General features: G+C 57.9%; 1 protein-coding gene across 2 annotated transcripts in view; it reads right to left on the minus strand.

The window, feature by feature from the left end:
• The window catches only part of SORCS2 (sortilin related VPS10 domain containing receptor 2), a 454863-nt gene that overhangs the window by 173956 nt on the left and 261727 nt on the right, over nucleotides 1–19180 (minus strand). For both annotated transcript variants that reach the window (XM_078068347.1, XM_078068348.1), the window contains exon 3: nucleotides 474–573. In XM_078068347.1, the coding sequence (XP_077924473.1) occupies nucleotides 474–573 (100 nt within the window). The remainder of the gene's footprint in view (nucleotides 1–473; nucleotides 574–19180) is intronic.

Raw genomic sequence — 19180 nt, forward strand, 5'->3', positions numbered from 1 at the left:
TTGTGCTGGGGTCCCAGGTGGCCGGGAAGCAAGCACAGGTTTGCAAATGGGTGTTCGCACAGAACCTGGCTGGTGGTGGCCGCCTGGGAAGAGCTAGGGTCCCAATTCCACAGCCAGGCAAAGGGCACTCAGGGGACATGCCCAGACCAGGAACACAGAAAGTACAGCTCGGATGAAAAATCGAATCCAGATCAAAACCAAATAAAAACACCTGCCCAAGAGCGCAGCTGCTCACGCGGCCTTCCAAGGACCCCGAACCCAACAGGGATTCCTCCTCGGTCCGCAGCGCCCACCGGCCCTGGCCGCCGTCCGCGGGGCCCGGAGAAAACAGAGGCACCCGCACAAGCACACACGGCCTTCCAGCACAGACCCCGGAGGAACCGGACAGGGTGTCGCGGGACACACCGTGGTCGGAGGCCCGCTGCCAGAGCCCAGCAGCGCGGAGTGGGCAGCCGCCCTGGCGTGCCCCTTACCTTTCTCTTGTTCGTCGGGCAAATGTAGAAGTTGTCGATGACCGTGGTGACACCGGGCTGGAGTGTGAGCTTGGTGTAGGACGTCCCGAAGTCCGAGGACCTGGGGGGACAGGACGACAGGTGTCAGCAAGGGGTCCCTCCAGGTGCAGATGGGTCCAGCCCACATGACAGCCAGCACGGGCCGCACACCGGTGTGGGCACAGCAGCCAAGACCACGTCCCCCGGCAGCAGCATGCCCCAGGCGACAGGGAGGAGACGGGGCTCCCTGGGTCTCGAGCGCTCGCTCGGGTCTGGCGCGGGGTGTGGAGTCAGCGAACGCCAGCCAGTCTCCCCACGCGTGCCTGTTTGCGAAGGGCCCCTCGTGTGCCAGGCACTTCTGTGTCCTTCCATCTTCTCGACTCCTCGAGAGCCCTTACAGACGAGCTCACTGTGTCTCCCTTGCAGAGGCCCCAAGGACGAGGAGGATGGCTCAGAGCAGGCAGCTTCCCGCCTGGGATCGCTCAGCTGACTAGTGCCCGACTCGGGAGGTGCGAGCTGGCCCGAGCCACTCACGCCGGCACCGTGTTCGCTCTGGAGAACGGCCCTCACCATGCTGAGGCCTCCCAGCGGCCTGTCTGCTTCTCCGTTTCCCTCTCCGGACCCTGAGCAGCTCCGGGGAGCCGCACCCTCCCCCCGTGGCCACACAGAGCTGGAGGACGGCAGGGGACGGCAGGCAGGACGGAGCTCCGGGTGCCCCCGGAAAGCAGGCCCCCAACCCCCGGGTCTGCCGGCGAGCCCCCCCACCGCTGGCTCCATTCCAGGGGCTGGCCCCTCCTCGCCTGCGGGCCCACTCTCCTGGCCGTAGCATGAGGGGTGCAGGACGGAATCTCTGGCTCTAAACCCCCTGCCCACCGGGGCGAGAGGGGGAGGGGTCATCAGAGTGATTTCACATGTGTGGTTTGGAAGCAACTGATACAGCGGGACATGGAATTAATTCCACGTGGAAGCTTAAAACCTCTGTGACCCTGAAATCAATGTTCCTTATTATCACCCCATTAACATGTGCTGTGATTACAGAGTAAGGCTGGCCGTGAGCCCCGGGGTGGCCAGGCCCATCTGACCCTAAAGCGGAACATCCAGGATGTCGGGCTTCAGGGCCGTCCCTGAGCTTCCCCATCAGGAGCGGTCAGGAGAGTCAACCCACCGAGGGCAGGGCCAGCAGCGGGAACCCCTCGGGCCTGGGCCTCCCTGTGATCACCTTGTGTGTCCTCACAGCTGAGAGCCGCCTGCACGAGCCGAGCCCCAGGGCCGCGGGCGGGAGTTGGCTGGAAGCCTGTCCTGGGGCCCCAGCAGCACCCTCCCCCTCTGGGGCTGGACGAGGCAGTGTTTCTCAGGCTTGCCCAGTGTTGTCAGGGCCTGGGGGCCAGCCTGCGGCCGCGCAGCATAAATGCCTGCCCTGCCGGCACGTGTCCATTGCCTTCCCCAGTACATCTTTAGTGCTTTCTGCACACATAGACTTCCTCCCCAAATCTTCAAGAGAAACCGGAGCTCCGGGAAGATGGGCTGTGTTCATTGTCTTGGTGCCTAGTGGCCACCTGTCCACCTGTCCCTGGAGGCCAGGTCCCTTACCAGCCTCAGGGCCACAAGACCCTTCCCAGACCACGACAGAGAGCAATACCTGCCCCCTGACTCCCAGGGCGTTCTGGTGGGGGCCAGCCCCCTCCCCAAGGTGGGTCCTTGACTGCCCTTGGCCTCCCCAGAGAGACTCTGCTCCAGCAAACCAAGAAAGCCTCCCTGGAGGGGTGATTAGGGACGCACTTAGTCTCCAAACCTCAGAGAATTGATTTGCTTTGGGAAGGAGGGAGCCAGAGGCCCATTAGCAGAAGAGTGATCCAGAGACCCAGGGAATTCGAGTCCCCACGGAAACCAATGGCTGTGTTTCTGAGCTTGATACATGGAAGGGTCCTCTGAGCCTCTTGGCCCCTCTGCTCTCCCTACCACCACCAGCAAGCTGAGTGTAAGACCTGCCCGTGGATTCTGCCTCCCAGTTACCTTGCCACCCACCCCTCCCCTCCATCCCTGACACCCACCTGCCTCAGCCCAGGTGCTTCTCGAGGATCCAGCCTCCCCCCCCACCCCCACCACCACCCTTCCCCCTCCCGGTCACAGGAGCCTGCTCACACCTGCTCACTCCTGGGCACCTGCTAGTGTGGGCCTGCAGGTGGAGCAGGTCTAGGGGGGCGAGGGGGCGAGGGTGATGAATAAGAAAACTATAACAGTATCAGGTGTGATCAGCGCTAGGCTGGAGGGGACACTGGGACTGCTGTCTCAGAGAGGCAGGGAAGGCCCCTCGGACGCAGTGATGTTTGGGCAGAGACAGGAAGGAAAAGAGTATGTGCCTGGCAAGGGATTTGTACCTGGCTAAGTAATGTCCCCCCCAAATCTGTGTCCATCCAGAATCTGGCAATGTGACCTTATTTGCAAACAGGGGCTTTGCGGATGTAAGTTATGAGGAGGTCATACTGAAGTAGGGCGGGCCCTGATCCAATGACTGGTGTCATAAGAGGGGGGGCAATTTGGACCCAGGGACACACAGACACACAGACACACAAACACACATGGAGAGTGCAGACAAGAGATGCCAAGGACTGCCGGCCACAGCCAGAGGCTGGTAGACATGCTCAGAACAAACCCTCCCCGAGAGCCTCTGGAAGAAACCAACCCTGTCAACACCTTCACCCTGGACTTCCAGCCTCCAGACTGTGCACAATAAATTTCCGTTGTTTCAAGCTAGCCAGTGTGTGGTCCTCTGTTACGGTGGCCCTAGGAAACTAACACAGCCTTCCAGGTAGAGGGAGCAGCAGGTGCAAAGGCCCTGGGGACAGGCTAGCTCTCCTTCCTGCTCTTGGGACAGGGAAGGAGGGATCTGTCTGAACCAGTCCACCACTGCTTCCAGCTACTGAGGCACCAGCAACTGCTCACGCTGCAGGACAATGCAAATCCGGTTCCCGTTAGTCATGAGCCCCAAACTCCAGGCCTCTTGCTGGAGGCTGAGGCCCTCAGTTCACTCACTCACTCACTCACTCACTCCTCTGTCCAGTATTTGTTTAGCTCCTTAAAGCTTCCAGCTTCACACTCCAAGTGGGAATTCAAATGTGTTCCCTGGGTCAAGTTCGGTCATGGCACGCGTGTTTACGGAATACCTACCACGTGCCGGTCACTTCCTCCTGCCGTAAGCAGGACAGACACTGTCCTGCCCTATGGGGACGACAGGCTGGCTGCTGAGACAGAGCAGCCCCGCGTTTCCAGGTAAGCAGTGATGCCGATGGACATGTCCAGAGAATCTTGGGAGACTCTCCGGGGACGTGAAACCGACCTGGCCAGGGGCCACCCTCGACTGCCCTGCCCCCAGCTGCCCCCACCGCCCCTCTAACCACCCACCCCACCCTGCCGACTCTTCCTACAGAATCATTCACATTTGGTGCCAACATGCCCCCTCGCCATCCCTCTCCATCTCGCAGCCGTCCACGAGGGGCCTCCGTGGGCTACAGGCTCAGAGGAGGGGGAGGCTGGTAAGGCTGGGCGGGCTTCATCAGGACCGGTGAGCAGTTTCCTGCAGCTGATGTAACACATTACCCCAAACTTAGTGGTTTAGAACAGGACAGATCTATTATCTTACAGTTTGGGAGGTCAAAAGTCCAAAACAGCTCCTTTCCTCACCTCCCCGGCTTCTAGAGGCACCCACTCTCCTTGGCTGGTGGCCCCTCCTCCACCTTCAGAGGGCATCCCCCCCACCTCCCATTCATTGTCACATCCCCTTCCTCTGGAGTCTGCCCCTCCCCTCGCTGTGCCCCCAGGAAGAGTTCGGGGCATGGCTGGAATTCAGGGGCACAGGCTTCGGGGCGAAGTTTCTTCAGAGAGTGGGAAGCAGGGAACAAGAACACAGGGGAGACTGAGATGCTGCGCGCGACCCTAGTATCGGGGTCCCGTCCCCGTCCGTGTCCCTCCGATCTCTCCCCCACGCTGGCTGAGTGTCTGCCGGCTCCCAGCTGCATGCCAGGCGCCAGGACGCAGCCAGACGGGCTCCCAACACTCGGCGGGTAAGAATGCCGACCGCCAAGGCCAGCAGTAAACAGCCTGACCAGCTCGCCTCGCAATGGGCTGGCCTGGCCCCCACCAGATCCCCACCTCTCTGACTGCCTGTCTCTCGGTGGACCCCCAGTGTAGGCGGGGGACGAGAATGGAATTTATCACCGTGAATAAGTCCGGGAAAGAGAGGCTGACTGGCCTCAGTGACCAGCTGGTCAGTGGGGGCAGGTCCGAACCCAGACCTTCTGACCAACCCGGAACCTAACGCTGCCTCCTCCTGAAGTCCTATACAGATCACACAGTGAGGACGGCGGTCACCAGGATCCTGCAGGAATCCACAGGCTGGGCACACAGGGAGCACTCAACAAATGCTTATTGGATTCCTATGGAGGTGCTCTGGGGGCAGATCTGCAGGCTCTGTGACCTCAGGTGAGCAGGTTTCCCTCTCTGGGCAATGAGTTTCCCATCAAAAATGTGGGGATGGGATGTGCTCATGTCTGAGCCCTGGCAGCGGCGGCCTCCATGGCCCTACCCCCACACGCCCCTCCTGAGCTGCCCCAGCGACCCCTGAGCCCCTCCCTGCTGTGCCCTCCCCCGGGGTGACCTTCCCCACAGCGCTCTGCACCCCCACCACCTCCAAGTTCTCCTTAAGTGCATCTGGGAGTGCAGGGAGTGATTATGCCAATCTGCATTTATTCAAATTAAAAATAAAAAACCCAACTCTAAAACTGGGCACACAGAAACAGGAAAGGCAAGCTCAGTTGGAAAGTCACTCTTTGCAAATCGGCTGCTTAATTGCTGAGTGTTTGTACATATTCACTTTTCAAAAAATGATTTAATTGAGCCATTTTCATGCTCTATAATTATTTCATTGGCAGGGCCATATGCTCGGCTCCTGCCCCTCCCCGTCGTGCAGATGAGCCCCTATCTCCCACCCATCTCCTCCCCCCGGCTAGCTCGGAAAACCACCGCAGCTGTGAGTAGGGGGCGCCCACCTGCGTGGCTGGTGCTCCCACAGGTGCGCAGCCCCGGGTGAGGCCCGGACTCCGTGAGATGCACTTTCTTTATCTGTAAAAGGGGCTGATGACACTGATGTCACACCTGCGTGAGGAAAGAGCACGAGGTAGGCTCGCGGTCGTGGCAGGTGCAGTCCCCGCCTCTCTGCGCCCCCCGGGGCAAGATGTCACAGCAACTCCACGTGGGCCCCTCTCTGGCGGAAGGTGCAGGTGTGTGTGGACACACCCGCGTGTCCAGTGAGTATGAGGCTGGACAGCTAGTTTGTGCAAGCCCACCCCGGGTGCCCGTTAGTCACTGTTGAGAACGTAGAGATCCTGCCCTCCCCCCAGAGTCCCACCAAGCAGGACGTGCCGTGAAATGGGTTGCTCAGTGTTCAAGGCCGGGGGCTCCGGGGGTGCCAACCCAGAGCGTCGCCCTTATAACGGAGAGTGTGCAGGTGGCAGGCCCCGATCTCCGAGCAGGAGGGAAAGGCCGCTGATGCTTGCTAGGTTAAGTGGCTCTGGTATGAAAACTTGCTGCACGTTGATCCCAGCAGCAGATGCTCGGCCCAGTCGGCCGCTCCTGGACTCCCTGTATGTCAGTCCCCCCAGTAAACCTGTGTCTCGATCGCTGTCTCTGGGTCTTTTCTTTGGCCTCACCAGACCACCACCCCACCTGGGCTGAGAGTCTGCTGGAGCGCGGCTGCCCAGACGCTGAGGATGCTGACAGTTTGCGGAGCATCCCGAGGAGACCCTGTAGCCAGTCCAGAGGGTCCGAATTACCACCTGCACTTGACCCATGGGGAAACTGAGGCCCGGCTAGGAAAGCGACTTGTCCGGAGTTGTACGGGGATCCAGGCACCCACCGTGGGCTCTCCCACCAGACAAGGTGACACATGAGAGGCATGCTTTCGCGGCTGACGTGGGTCTGAGCTTGGGTGGGATTCCAGCCGGGCACAGCGGAGTGATGTGCGGTGTGGTGAGAGGGAACGGACGCTGAGCCGCCTTCATGCCGGGGCCATTCTAGGTCTCAGGCACTGACCCCTCAGGGGACCCACAGACAGTAGGCTTTGATCTGCTGCCCGGGTCTGTTAATATATGGACTCGGGGTGAGCAGAAGAGAATCGGGGCAGTGTTGGGCACTTCTCGGGCTGGTCAAGTCATTCAAGAAAATTCCAGAATGTGGCTCGAGATTCTGATGTGAAGTGGAAAGTCAGGGGCCAGCTAGGTGGGTGAACTGAGGGGGAAAAAAGCAGGCCCGTCCCCAGGGGGCGCAAAGCCTTGTGGGGCAGGGAGTCACCCCAGTCTGCTGCAGCTGCTGGGCAGGATCTGGAGAGCGGGCCCCTCTGACGTGAAAGGCCCTGGGGGAGGGGGTGGTTAGTGAAACCACATGCTCACCCCGCGCTGGACGCCATGCTCGGGACGGACACACGGACTCGCCGACACAGGAAGGCCACATTCGAACAGGAGCGTGCCTTCCCATTTTACAGATGAGGAGACCGAGGCTCAGGAGGAGGAAGTGACTTCTTCGTACTTAATCACAGCAACTACAGAAAACGCAGGCTGTCCCGAGTGGAGTAGTGATGTCCCCCGAGGGGTTCATGTGGCACCACGCGGCTGGACTTTCCGATTCCATCCTCTGGAGGAGCCTGGTGGGCGACCCTCGCTAACGGTCAGTGGTTGGACGCGGATGGCAGCCCGTCCCAGTCAGGGGGCCGAGCCACTGTGATCTCTGGTTCTCACGGCTCTTTCAACGCAAGCCCACTTTACACCCGCCTGGCTGTGCTCCCAGCAGGCCAGGAGGGCTGGTGTCCCCACGGCCACACGGTGCCGGAGCCCACCTCTCCCAGTCTGTCCCACGAGGCCCGTCTCCCAACCAGCCCTTCCACGTGGGGTCCCAGCCACCCCGCCCCGGCGGTGCTGGTCCTCTGCCCCCACCGGTGTCAGGTGTTGTGACACTCGCTAGTGGAACTCTCCAGAACGAAGCTGGGCCAGGCAGCTCTCCCCACACCTTAGGGACGGGAGTTGGTGCATGGCCTGGGAGCAGATTCCCCTGCAAGGCAGCTCACACGATACCTCGGCTCAGGCTGGCTTCTGGCCACGGGCGTTCATTACTCCATAATGAGCATCACATCCTTTCCAATGAGGCCCTGTGTTATCCTTAAAAATTCCTGACATAAGTGAATGCCCTCAGGGGCACCTGGGTGACTCAGTCGTTAAGCGTCTGCCTTCAGCTCAGGTCATGATCCCAGGGTCCTGGGATCGAGCCCCACATCGGGCTCCCTGCTCCGCGGGGAGTCTGCTTCTCTCTCTCCCACTCCCCCTGCTTGTGTTCCCTCTCTCACTGTGTCTCTGTCAAATAAATAAATAAAATCTTTAAAAAAAAAAAGGGGGGGGGGCCCTGGGTGGCTCAGTCGTTGAGCGTCTGCCTTTGGCTCAGGTCATGATCCCAGGGTCCTGGGATCGAGCCCCGCATCGGGCTCCCTGCTCAGCAGGAAGCCTGCTTCTCCCTCTCCCACTCCCCCTGCTTGTGTTCCCTCTCTCACTGTGTCTCTCTCTGTCAAATAAATAAATAAAATCTTTACCAAAAAAATAAGTGAATGCCCTCAGTGGGAGAGGTCTTTTCAACAAACGTTTCCTGAGCGTCAGTTACATGCAGGCTCTGTGCTAGGCGTGGCATGAGACCCGGATGGGCAGGGGGCTTGGGCAGGGGGCTTGGGCAGGGGGTGGTGCCAGCTACTAGCTAGCCTCTAGCAGCCGGTCTATACGAGCCGCTCAGATCTTGAAACGATCCCACACCAGGTAGTCACCAGGCAGTGCCCCTGACCCCAGGAGCGCCCCCCTGCTGCCCGGGCCCCTCCTCCTGCATGCCAACCCTCCCAAGAGCTCCTCACAAACCAGCAGCATGGGATTAACCCCCCAGGGCAGGGGGCCTCCGGGACCCTGTTCTGGGCTGTGCCCATGTCCACCCTGAGGGAGCAATGCCCTTGCCACATCTTTGTGGAACAGCACATGGTGCTGCCTTTGGGGGCCCAAAATCCAGTGTGGGGGGCTGAAGCATGAAATGCAGCCCGAAGATGAGCTTCTGGAGCCTAGAGTAGCTTCTATGAGTTCTCAGAGCCTGGGGTGCTGGCCGCTCCCGTGGAGCCCAGAGAAGGTGCTAGAAGCCTGCACGGAGCTCTGAAAAGGTCGGTCTATGTGCTCTCACGGAAGCCTGAAAAAGGGGGCTTGGGGGGCCTCGCAGAGAATCTGGGGGAGCTGGAAGGGGGAGGAGGAGGTGGAAGAGGGCCCCAGACAAGGGATCAGGCATTTCAGGAAGAGCCCCCGGGCTGTCGGCCCTGAGCGCTGGTCAGGGGAGCTGGGTGCCCCATGCAGCGGCAGGGAAGGAATCAAGGCCCCAGTTCCAGGCAGAAGCGAGAGTGGCCGAGGCCCACAGCCTTAGACAGCGGAGTCCAGAGGAAACACAAGTAACACACTACAGCCTTCGTCCCGGCCGGGCCGCGCATGCCCCCGGGTAAAGACACTCGGTGGTTCCCCCTCATCTAATCTCCTTCCGGCCAGTGACTCTTGGTACAAACAAGGAAACAGAGTCAAATGGGTGGTCATTTGTTGGGACTCAACAAGGACGAAGCTAGGCTTAGGTGACCCCAGGTCTCAATAATGCGTGCCCCTTCGACCAGCTTCTGGCTCTATGGAAAGGAAGGGGACACCACGGGACCCACGGCTCGGGGCTGGTTTTATTTCTGGAGGTTTGAACATGGCACACGGTAGGACCTTTGCAATAGCTCTCTTTCCAACTGAGGAGGGCGGGGAGTCTTTAGAGCTGGTTTCTAACCATCGGGGCTAAATGAGGCCTGTGTCCCTGGAAAGGCCCCACGGTCACCTGGCAAGGCGGCCTGCTGCTCACCTTGGCACATGAGACCCCGTCAACCTCCCGCAGATGTTCCTGTTTTTACAGCTGTTCTGCAAGCCCTCAGCTGGGCACGCTTCCAGGGGCCGCGATAGGTGACCAAGCCACCCCCAGCCCAGGCCACAGGCCAGGAGCAGTGGCAGGTGCGGGGAGGGGAGGTGTCACTCACCCCAGAGGCTGGTGACAGGCTGTCGCTGGGACTGACACCAGGTGGGATTTCCTGAGAAGCAAGCCAGGGACCAGATAGGACATCGCTGTGTCTTCTGGGTTAACTGAGGTAGTTGTATCTCATGGGTCACTGGAGGGGCTGGGTTTATGTCCGGGCAGAGGCGACTCTCTGATGATCCCGACGTGGTGGGATCGTGGAGGGGCTGGGGGAGGCAGTGTGGGGCACTCCGGGTTTTGTCGGGAATGACAAAGGAGCATCTCCTAGGAACGGGGTGGGGCAGCTACTGGCCAGGACCAGGCCTGCCCACGGCCAACCTCCTTCTGCCATGACCCAGGGTGAAGCACGCAGACGCATGCATTCTCCCAGGGAACCAACCAACCTGGGAGCATGCCAAGCCCCTCTGAAGCCCAGAAATGTCATTTCAAATAGAAAACATCCAAATAGAATAAGACAAATAATAACACAGAAAGATTTGCTGCAGACCAGATAACGCGGCTCTGAAAAGCTGTCCAACCCAGTCACCACTTCATCACGGAAGAGGGTTGGCAGCGCCACGGAGAAAAGGGCCACGCGAGGCGGGGGGGAGTGTGAGCTGCCAAGTCAGAGGGTCCGGGCTTGGCTCTGGGGGATGCGCCTGCTTAGGCTCCCCTTGGGACCTGGAATCCATCCTTAAGAAAATTCCAGAAGTTTACCAATCCACTGACAATGAAATTTCCTTTCTCAATATGCCAACACATCCTCCACTCTTCTTGGAATCATTTAAAGATAATAGGACAAAAATAACAGGAAGTGGTTACAACAGTAACAAGAAAAGAAGTTTCTGCTTCAACCATCAACGGGGCCCCTTTATCCTCTACGCCCATCCAGCCCTTGTCCAAAGGTGATCACACTGATCGAATTTCAATGACAGCATGTACACAAAATTCCATTCTGAGTTTAGGATGGTCGGCATTTCCTGTTGGCTGCGTGACAGTCCATCCAGGCCACGTGGCATTACTGATGGGCCATTCCTCAGGCTGAACTATGCCAGGCATTTCCACAAACACCGAGGGCCTCCTATGTGCCGAGCGCTTTGGAAAATCACTTTTTTCCATGGATTGCTATTTTGAGCCCCTCTGCCCGTCATCAACAACATCTTCATCACTTGAACACATCCTGGATTATTCCCGAGGGTGATGCCCCAGGAGCGGGGCTCCTCTGTGAAGCTCGAAGCTTCCATGTGGTGTTTAAAAAATGTGTTTTTTAGATCTGAGAAAAATCTTACAACTGGATATCTTAAAAACTAGGGGCCTCATTTATTCTTAGGGGGTCTTGGCACAAACCGATAACACTTTTCTATGCCAATGTGTCAAATTATAGAATCTGACGCTCTAAATTGATTTTTTGAATGACTGTTGACTACACTCAGTTTCTGCCAATGGCAGCCCGAATGACAGATTAAGCATCTTAAAGAAGAATAAATGTGAAGAGGCATTAGCAGATGAGATCCGGGAAATCTGGAAGGAAATTCTATTTTTAAAAGTTATGAGGAATATTTTAATCCAAAGTGCAGAAACTAAGTAAGAAATAAGATGCAACACAAACACCTCTCCATCTTGGTAAACGCCAAAGAACTTTTTAAGTCATGAAACTGGGGATATCTGATTGGAAAAAAAAAAATCTTTTTTATGGCAAAAAGTTCCTGGAATAGAAACAAAGGGTTGATGCCATACAAAACGGAATAGTTAAGCCAACAGCCTACAAATTTCCATTTCCAAACCGTGTCCCTAAAGACACAGTCTCTGGGCTGAAGTTGAGAGATCTGGGCTTGCAGACACCTCCATCCTTTCCCAATTTTGGATCTTGGACGAGTCGGTCCATATCTCTGAGATTGAACTTGTCTGTGATAACAGGGGACAATAACAGTACTGGTGACAAGAACACATCATTGGTATCCCCCATATATCAAGCTCCACGCTAACCAAGTGCTTTGCACGTACTAGCTCACTTAATCCTCCCAATACGTGAAGATGAGTAGCACTGTCTCATTTTCCAGAGCAGCAGACTGAGGCCGGGAGCGCAAGAGCTGAGGGTGGCCGAGGCAGCCTGGCCCCCGCCCGTGAGCTCTGCCCCAGCACATGCAGCCCCCGCACCTTGCCAGGAGCCACTTCCCAGGCGGGACGGTGTAAGAGGAGAGCCGTCTCCAACCTTTTCCCTTCACAGCGCGGCAGAGGGCAGGGCAGGAGCGTGCCCCTGTTCCTTCCCGGGGAAGCAGCCTCTTCCACGCTCACACACCCTGCGGGGCCCTGAAACCATCACCCGCACATAGGAACAGGGCCTCCACCGAGGACGGGGGGCACCAGATCACCTGCCTTTTCCAGCTAACAGAGCCTGCCAATGGTGCCGGCCAGAGGCCCCAGTTCTCTGCTCCTTGAACCTAAGTTAGTTTCCTCTTCTTCCAAATGATGCGAAGCTCCCTCGGAACCACCTCCAGTGGGTCCCCAACACCTTCGGGATCAACGCGGAGTCCCTGACAACAGCGGGCCGGCGGGCAGGCCAAGGAAGGCACGCAGGGAGGGGTGCTGTCAGCCCCCCACCTGCACAGGAGGGAAGCAGGGCTGCGAGGAGAGCCTGGCTCCGTCAGGGCAGAGCCTTGAAGGGTGAAGACAGGAGGCACATGGCCTGCTGGGTGACTGCCCCCCCACCACGCAGTCTCCTTGCTGTTCTGCTACCCGCCCACAGCTGCCTGTGACACCTGATCCCACCGGAGGGCCTTCTGTTCCCCTGATCCCCCCGAGAGCCCCTCCAGGCCAGGCCTGTGTCTGACCAGCTCTCTGGCCAGCCCCTCGCCCGAGGCCCGGCATGAAGCAGGGGCCAGTGAATGCTGGCGAAGGAGCGCACAGATGAATCCACAAGCCAGTCCTCCCCCAGAGCCTGCCGCAGGCCCTATGCGAGCCCTCAGCACCCGACCCCACTGTGAGAGCCCCACGGGCCCGAGACCTCCAGGCTCCCCCACGCCCCTCCCATGGAAAGGACACAGGCCCAGAGAAGGGCGGTCACTGGCTCAAAGTCACACAGCAGCTGAGTGGCCCGGGGCGTGACTTTGACTGAGGTCTCCTGGCCCCAAGCAGAGCTTCTGTGTCCAGGATACTCCGGGATGTCCTAGGCAGACGCTGGAGGGCAGAGGTCTCCATCGCTCCTCACTCCAACCCACCGTCAAGACGATGAAACAGAACCCAACCCCTCAGACCAAGCCAGTGACAAAGACGTCAGGTGAATGTTTCTGAAGACTGAAAACAAACAATAAGTGAAGGCTGACGGCTACAGAGCACAGGCCGCCTGCAGCAGTGGTGACGGCTTCTGCCTGCAGCACGTGCGGAACCGGCAGGACAGACAGACACACACACGCCCATCCTTCAGCAGCTCCAGGACCACCTGGTCAACCCCAGCCAGCCCACCGCAGCAGGGGCCCCGGGGGAGAGGGCACTGGGGCCGAGGCTTCGGCTCTGACAAGGGCGTGGCTCTCCAAGGGTGCCCAGCAGACCCCGCAGAGCTCGGACCCCCTCCAGAGCCCCTTCTAGGCCCAGCAGGTGGCCAGCCCCAACAAGCGCCCCAGCTTCTCCCAGCCAATCTCCTACGAGACAGCCCCATGCTTACAGCATTATTCCAAAGAGAGCGGCCTGCAGCCACGGTCCACATCACAGGTGGAGGGGTGTGCTGACAGGTTAAGACCACTGGCTGTGACCTTGAGCTGGTCACTCGACTTACCGACCTCAGGTGTCCCTTCTGTACAATGGGAACACACCTTCCACTCACGGTCCTCACAAGTGTTAAATGAAAGGACAGACATGAACCTCCCAGCACAGCGACTGGCCCGGAATACAGGGAGTGCCTTCCTCCTCCTCTTCCTCCTCGAAACAGAAGGTTTGGCGACTGTGCGGCAAGAGGTCAGCTCAGTGGGTCCGGCTTGTCTGAACTCTGCACCTTCCAAGAAAGGTTAGGCCCTTGATTGGCCCCTGAAGGTCACCTCTAAGGCCCTGGCAGGTCCCACCTGTTAAGCGTGCCTTGCTCACCGGGGGCCCCCAGCCAGTGCGCCAGTCCCTGCCGATGATGTGATTTACAGTAGGGGTCTCGGGTCAGCCGGGGCCCCTTTACTTCTAGAGGGGCTGGAGACTGAGGTCAGCCACAGGGCTCCATGACCAACCTCGATAAAAACCCTGGACACCAAGGCTCAGGTGAGGCGCCCTGGTTGGCCGTACTTGGGCTGTGCTGTCCCGTGTCACCGCTTGAAGAGTTAAGCACTGTCCCCGTGGCCTACGAGACACTGCCTGGGCGTGGAGTCCGTCCTGGGCCTTTGCACGTGCTGTTCTCCTTCCCAGATACGCACAGGGACTGACTCCCCACTGTGTTCCAGGCTCGGTTCAGGTGTCCCTCCCTGAGGACGGTGTCCTGGGCCACTCTCCCGTGACTCTCTGCCCCGTTTCCCACGTGACTTCTGTCCATAGCACACATTGCTTCCTGACATTATACACGTGTTTTGTGCAGGTTCTGTCTGTCTAGAACATCAGCTCCTGGGAGGAGAGTGCTGGCGTCTGGCTACCCTCCATGCTGGGAAGCCATCCCTTCCCCGAAGACCCCATTGCTGACAATCTCCTGCAGTTCTGTGTTAGGTGTGAGCCAGGCTCATGTTTCCTCCTCCCTAAGGGACGCCCACTGGTGCCTGTCCCTCCTGCTGAGAGTCCTCCTTACCCCACACCCGGTGCAGTAACCTGGGTCACAGGTCAAGGGCGCATCGGGGTGGCCTGGTCTGGGCACCTGGGCTGGCCCTGAGCCCTGCAGCACTGTGGAAGCTGCAAGGCGTGGCCCCCACTTCTGCATCTCCCGCTCCCAGCCCCAGCAGCCAGTCGGTGAAAGTTTGCTGAAATGACCGAATAATGCCCAAACAACTTCCATAACGGCACAAACCGCAGTAAAAATGTGGCCCGGGAGCCGCCCGCCCGCCCGCCTATGCCCCTTGCAGACCCTGTCACTCTGCCTCCTCCCACAGGCACCCCACAATAATAACTTCATGCACCTTGCTCTCCAGGCAAGAGAACCAAAGCGGGTGGAAATGAGCAAAACATATTTCTCCCAATTCTTAAGACTCTCATTTAAGAGTTCAACAGGGACAAGATGCCTTTAAGCACATGAAAACTATGAGTCAAGCCCTTCTCAGCGAAGGCGCATCATTCAGCAAGCATGTGGGACTGACTGTTCTAACCACGGGTCCAAGGAGCTGGGAGAGGCGGGGGCGGGGGGGGGGGGGACTGCAGAGCGCTGGGCCAGGCTGCCATCCGTGTCTCCTTGGGAGCATGTGGGGGTCTCGGAGGCTGGGGACTCTCACCCCACAGGCAGGACCTGTCCCAGCATCAGGCTGGGTGGCAAGTGGACTTCCTCACCTCCAGGCCACACGAAGGGGGACTGTGACCCTTTGTGCATACGTCACTCCTAGAATCAAGCTGAAGTCGTGGTCCCCCTTCTGGGGGTGCTTCCTCCCACGGAGCCATCTCAGTGAGCTGGGGTGCGGGTCTCCGGCCAGGCGCTGGCCAGCAGGTGGTGGCTGGAACCCCCACGCGTCCCCCGCAAAAGCAGTTTTAGAAGTCATGCAACTTGCACCATAGTGCAGGTCCCACTTCTCCAAGTGCTCTCCCTCTGGGAACACGGGGCCCCATTGCAGATACCAGGAAGCCAAGGCTCAGAGAGGTTCAGTGACTTGCTCAGAATCCCACAGCAAAGAGGTGGAGAGGCAGGTGGGCCCAGGTCTGTCAGATCCTACAGCCCACGACCTCCCCCGTCCACCTGCAGAGAAAGTGGTGGTTCTGGTGCTCGGAGGGGCCCCCGGGGCCAGGAACGGCACCATGGGCTCTCCCCACACACTCTCACTTCCTCAGCAGCCCTCAGGGAGGCCGAGAAGCCACCAAGGAAAATAAGAATTTGAGGCTCTAGCACCTGAAATGGCCCAGCCAAGGCCCCACAGTCACTGAGGGGCAATGCCTATGGGACAGGTTCCGATGTTGGAGAACAGCTCCCCCCCAGCTGGGGTTCTGTCCTTCTGGAGATGTGGGGTCCCACCCTTCCAGTGGGGGTCCCACTCACACCTGTGTGCATGCCCATCAGCAGAGGAGGGGGCCTACTCCTCCATGGGAACGTGCACGAGTGCAGAGACCACCCGCCTAAGTGGGTCTCAGAGGAGAAGGGAGAGGAGGAGGAGAGGTCCTGCCTTTGGAAAGCTAGGGGTGGGTATGAAGATGTCAGTAATGATGGAGTCTAAGGGAGCTGAGTTCTGAGGGGCAGGGCGATCCTGTGGGTCCCCACTATAGACCAGTAAGTGGTGCCCTGTGGTATTCTGGGCTTGTTTCTGGTTGACACTTCCCATCTGCTTCCCTTAATGACTATCCACCCATCCATCAATCCATCTATCCAATCATTCTTCCATCTATCACCCACCTGTCCGTCCATCCATCCATTCTTCCATCTACCACCCGGCTGTCCGTCCATCCATCCATTCTTCCATCCACCACCCACCTGTCCATCCACCCATCCATTCTTCCACCTACCACCCACCTGTCCGTCCATCCATCTGCCCAACCATTCTTCCATCCACCACCCACCTGTCCATCTGTCCATCCATCCATCCATTCTTCCATCCACCACCCACCTGTCTGTCCATCCATCTACCCAACCATTCTCCCATCCACCACCTGCCTGTCCGTCTGTCCATCCATCCATTCTTCCTTCTTTCCTTCCACCCATCCAACTCATAATCCACACATTCCCAGGTACCTGCTGCATGTCTGGCCCTGGGCTGGGCTCTGAGAGGGGGACACAGAGATGCTTTGGGGAGGCTCCGCCACCAGGAGCACAAGAGACGTTTGATGAGTGACTGAGTGAGCCCTGAAGATGCTCTCCCAGTAACTGCACTGCCTGTTGATGCCATCATGTGTCTCCTAGATCCCAGGGCCCGTTACTGGCTTGATTCCAGAATGTGACTCAACTTCTATTTTAAAAACACCAGGATGTCACTGTGCTGTTCTTCACAGGAAGCATGCAAATGAATCCACGGGGCCGACAGTGCTGCCCACACGGGAGGACGCTATATATCTTCAACAACAACACACCACCTTGCAAGGACCTGCTCAAGACGGGCGTGTACGATTCAGGCCCCAGGGTGATGTCAGTCCTCTCTTTCCTTCCCCATGGAAGGATTTTTTTTTTCCTGAGGACAGATTCTTAACTGGAAGCAGGCCAGCCCAAAGCTTGTCTGAATTTTCTGTGTCTGAGCATCTGGGGGAGCGGCAGACAGCTGACGGTGGGATTCCAGACAGAATGAAGGAGAAGAGCTCGATTTTTCAGCAACATGAAGAAATGGGCTGTTCCGGCTGCCGCCCAGCCCCCAGGGACACCTGCAGACGCTCCCAGCAAGTGTCTGCAGACCCCAGCGCTCTCTGTCTCTCTCTGGGCATGGATCTCTGGCCTCTTATGCACCTCGGATTCTGTCTCTGTCTCTCTCTGTGTTGGTATCTCTGTGTGCGTTCTTTCTCCATCTCTCTGTCTCTGAAAGTTCTCCCACGGGGCAGTTCTGTCCTTGTGTCTCTTGGCCTGTCTGTCTCTCTCTCTCCACATGTCTCTGATTTTCTGTGTGAGCCATCCTCTCCTTCATTCTCCCCTTCCACCTTTCCCATTCCCTTTCTCCTGAGAGCATCTCAAGAGGAGACGTCCCATTATAGAAAGGTCTGGGGACAATGTGTGACCATCTCTCTGGGGCCATGAGGAAAGCAGGCCACTGGTTCTGGCTTCCCCCCTTCCTGGGGTGGGGGTCACCGGATGCCAGGGCTCCTGATCCCAGGGAGCTGATGCTGCAGAGGGGCGGTCAGGTAATAAGCAGAACAAACGTCCATTGTCAGGTAGTGCTTGCTATGAATCACAGAATAAGGGGCAGAGAGTAAGGGGTTGCTATTTCAGAGTGGCACAGGATGCTCTCCCACTGAGGTGACATTTGAACAGAGACTGGAGTGCACTGAGGAGTCAGTCCATGTGGGCATCCGAGAAAGAGAAGAGCACATGCAAAGGCCCTGAGGCAGGACACCCCAGCTGCCTTTCCTGGGCAGGATGTTCGTAGAACAGGACATGGCTCCTCACTGGCTTCCTTGTGCAGGGCCACTGGCTTCCAGGGGTCTGGAATTGGACTGTGTCGTGAAGCTGGGACACTTCAGATTTCCACTTCTGGTCTGGCCAACTTGGTGACTGACAGGGCCAGAGGCCTTCCTGGGGGAAGTCAGCAGGAGGACGCCACACACACACACGAGCTGGGACAGCTGGGGTGGGCAGAGGCACCTCTCCTGTCTTGGGGCCTCAAGCAGGACTCTCCCAGACAGGGCTCCGGAACATTCAGTGGGGACAGCCTTGGCCTCCTTCCATCTGCTCAAGCTCCCCTGTCATCCCCACACTATGGCGGGCTCCTGCGGCCCCAGGCGAACAGCAGACCTTTCGGTCTGGGGCTGTGGACACAGCAAGGCTGCTCAACAATCCAGCCCCTGGGTGAAACCCCACAATGCGAGACATCTGTGCGCTTCCTTCAAACATCGCATCCATGCTAATAAGGCAAATAAACACGGCATTTAAAGATCAGAGGCAGCGCAGTTAAAGCCTATTAAATTAAATTCACTGTCAAGGGTGAAAGAGAAGATAAACTGGGATTATTCCAGTCATGGCAATTAAAAAAAAGAAAGAAAGAAAGAAAGGAACATTTAGAGAGAGATGTAATTTCGCGGTCCCCGAAGCAGTGACAGCCGCCGCCAGAGACAGCGTTTGGAAGGGCAGCTCGTCTCCCTCCCAACACGGGCAGCTCCCCCTGAGTCTGTCCCTGTCCCCTGAGACCCGGGACACAGCCCTGAGGCCATCCCTGAACCCCGGCTCTCCAGACACACCCTGCCAGGCAGGGAGGCAGAATCCTGTAGAACCTACTCCCTTCTGCTTCCGGTCCCGTCTCCAATAGAGACTGTGACTCCTCCCTGGCAGGCCCACCCTGATTCTGGCTCCTGCCCGGGGGACCTGGACCCCAAGCCGCAGGACAGCGACCATCTGCCTTCACCCCTCTGCCCGAGAGGTGGCAGCGAGCCCCTCGGCCTCGCCAATCTCTGTATAACCCAGTCTGCACTGCGTACTTCACACAGTACAGATTGCCTGCTTGGGTTTTGACATAGGTCGTCTCCAGTGAAATTCACAGTGACCCACAACATGCCACTGTGTGTTCTGTGTCCACACCACCGTCCCAGGGTCCTTCACTGTCCTGCTCATGGTACAAGACACACTATGCACATGATGCTCTTCCCCAGGACACAGCTTCATGATGATTCACTTCTCGCTGGTCCAACTGCTGTTAACCTTTTCTTCCTTTCCAATTTTGCTTTCTTTCTACAATGTTCTCATATATATATATGTATCTCAATCCTTTGGGCTTCTCCTCAGAGGCACAGTATTGCCATTTTTTTCATGCAATGAAAATAGCTTTGCTGTTTTATTTCTGATTATATAAATCACACTTGTG

Source organism: Halichoerus grypus, chromosome 3 (assembly GCF_964656455.1).
Source record: "Halichoerus grypus chromosome 3, mHalGry1.hap1.1, whole genome shotgun sequence".
In the NCBI taxonomy this organism is placed as follows: Eukaryota; Metazoa; Chordata; class Mammalia; order Carnivora; family Phocidae; genus Halichoerus; species Halichoerus grypus.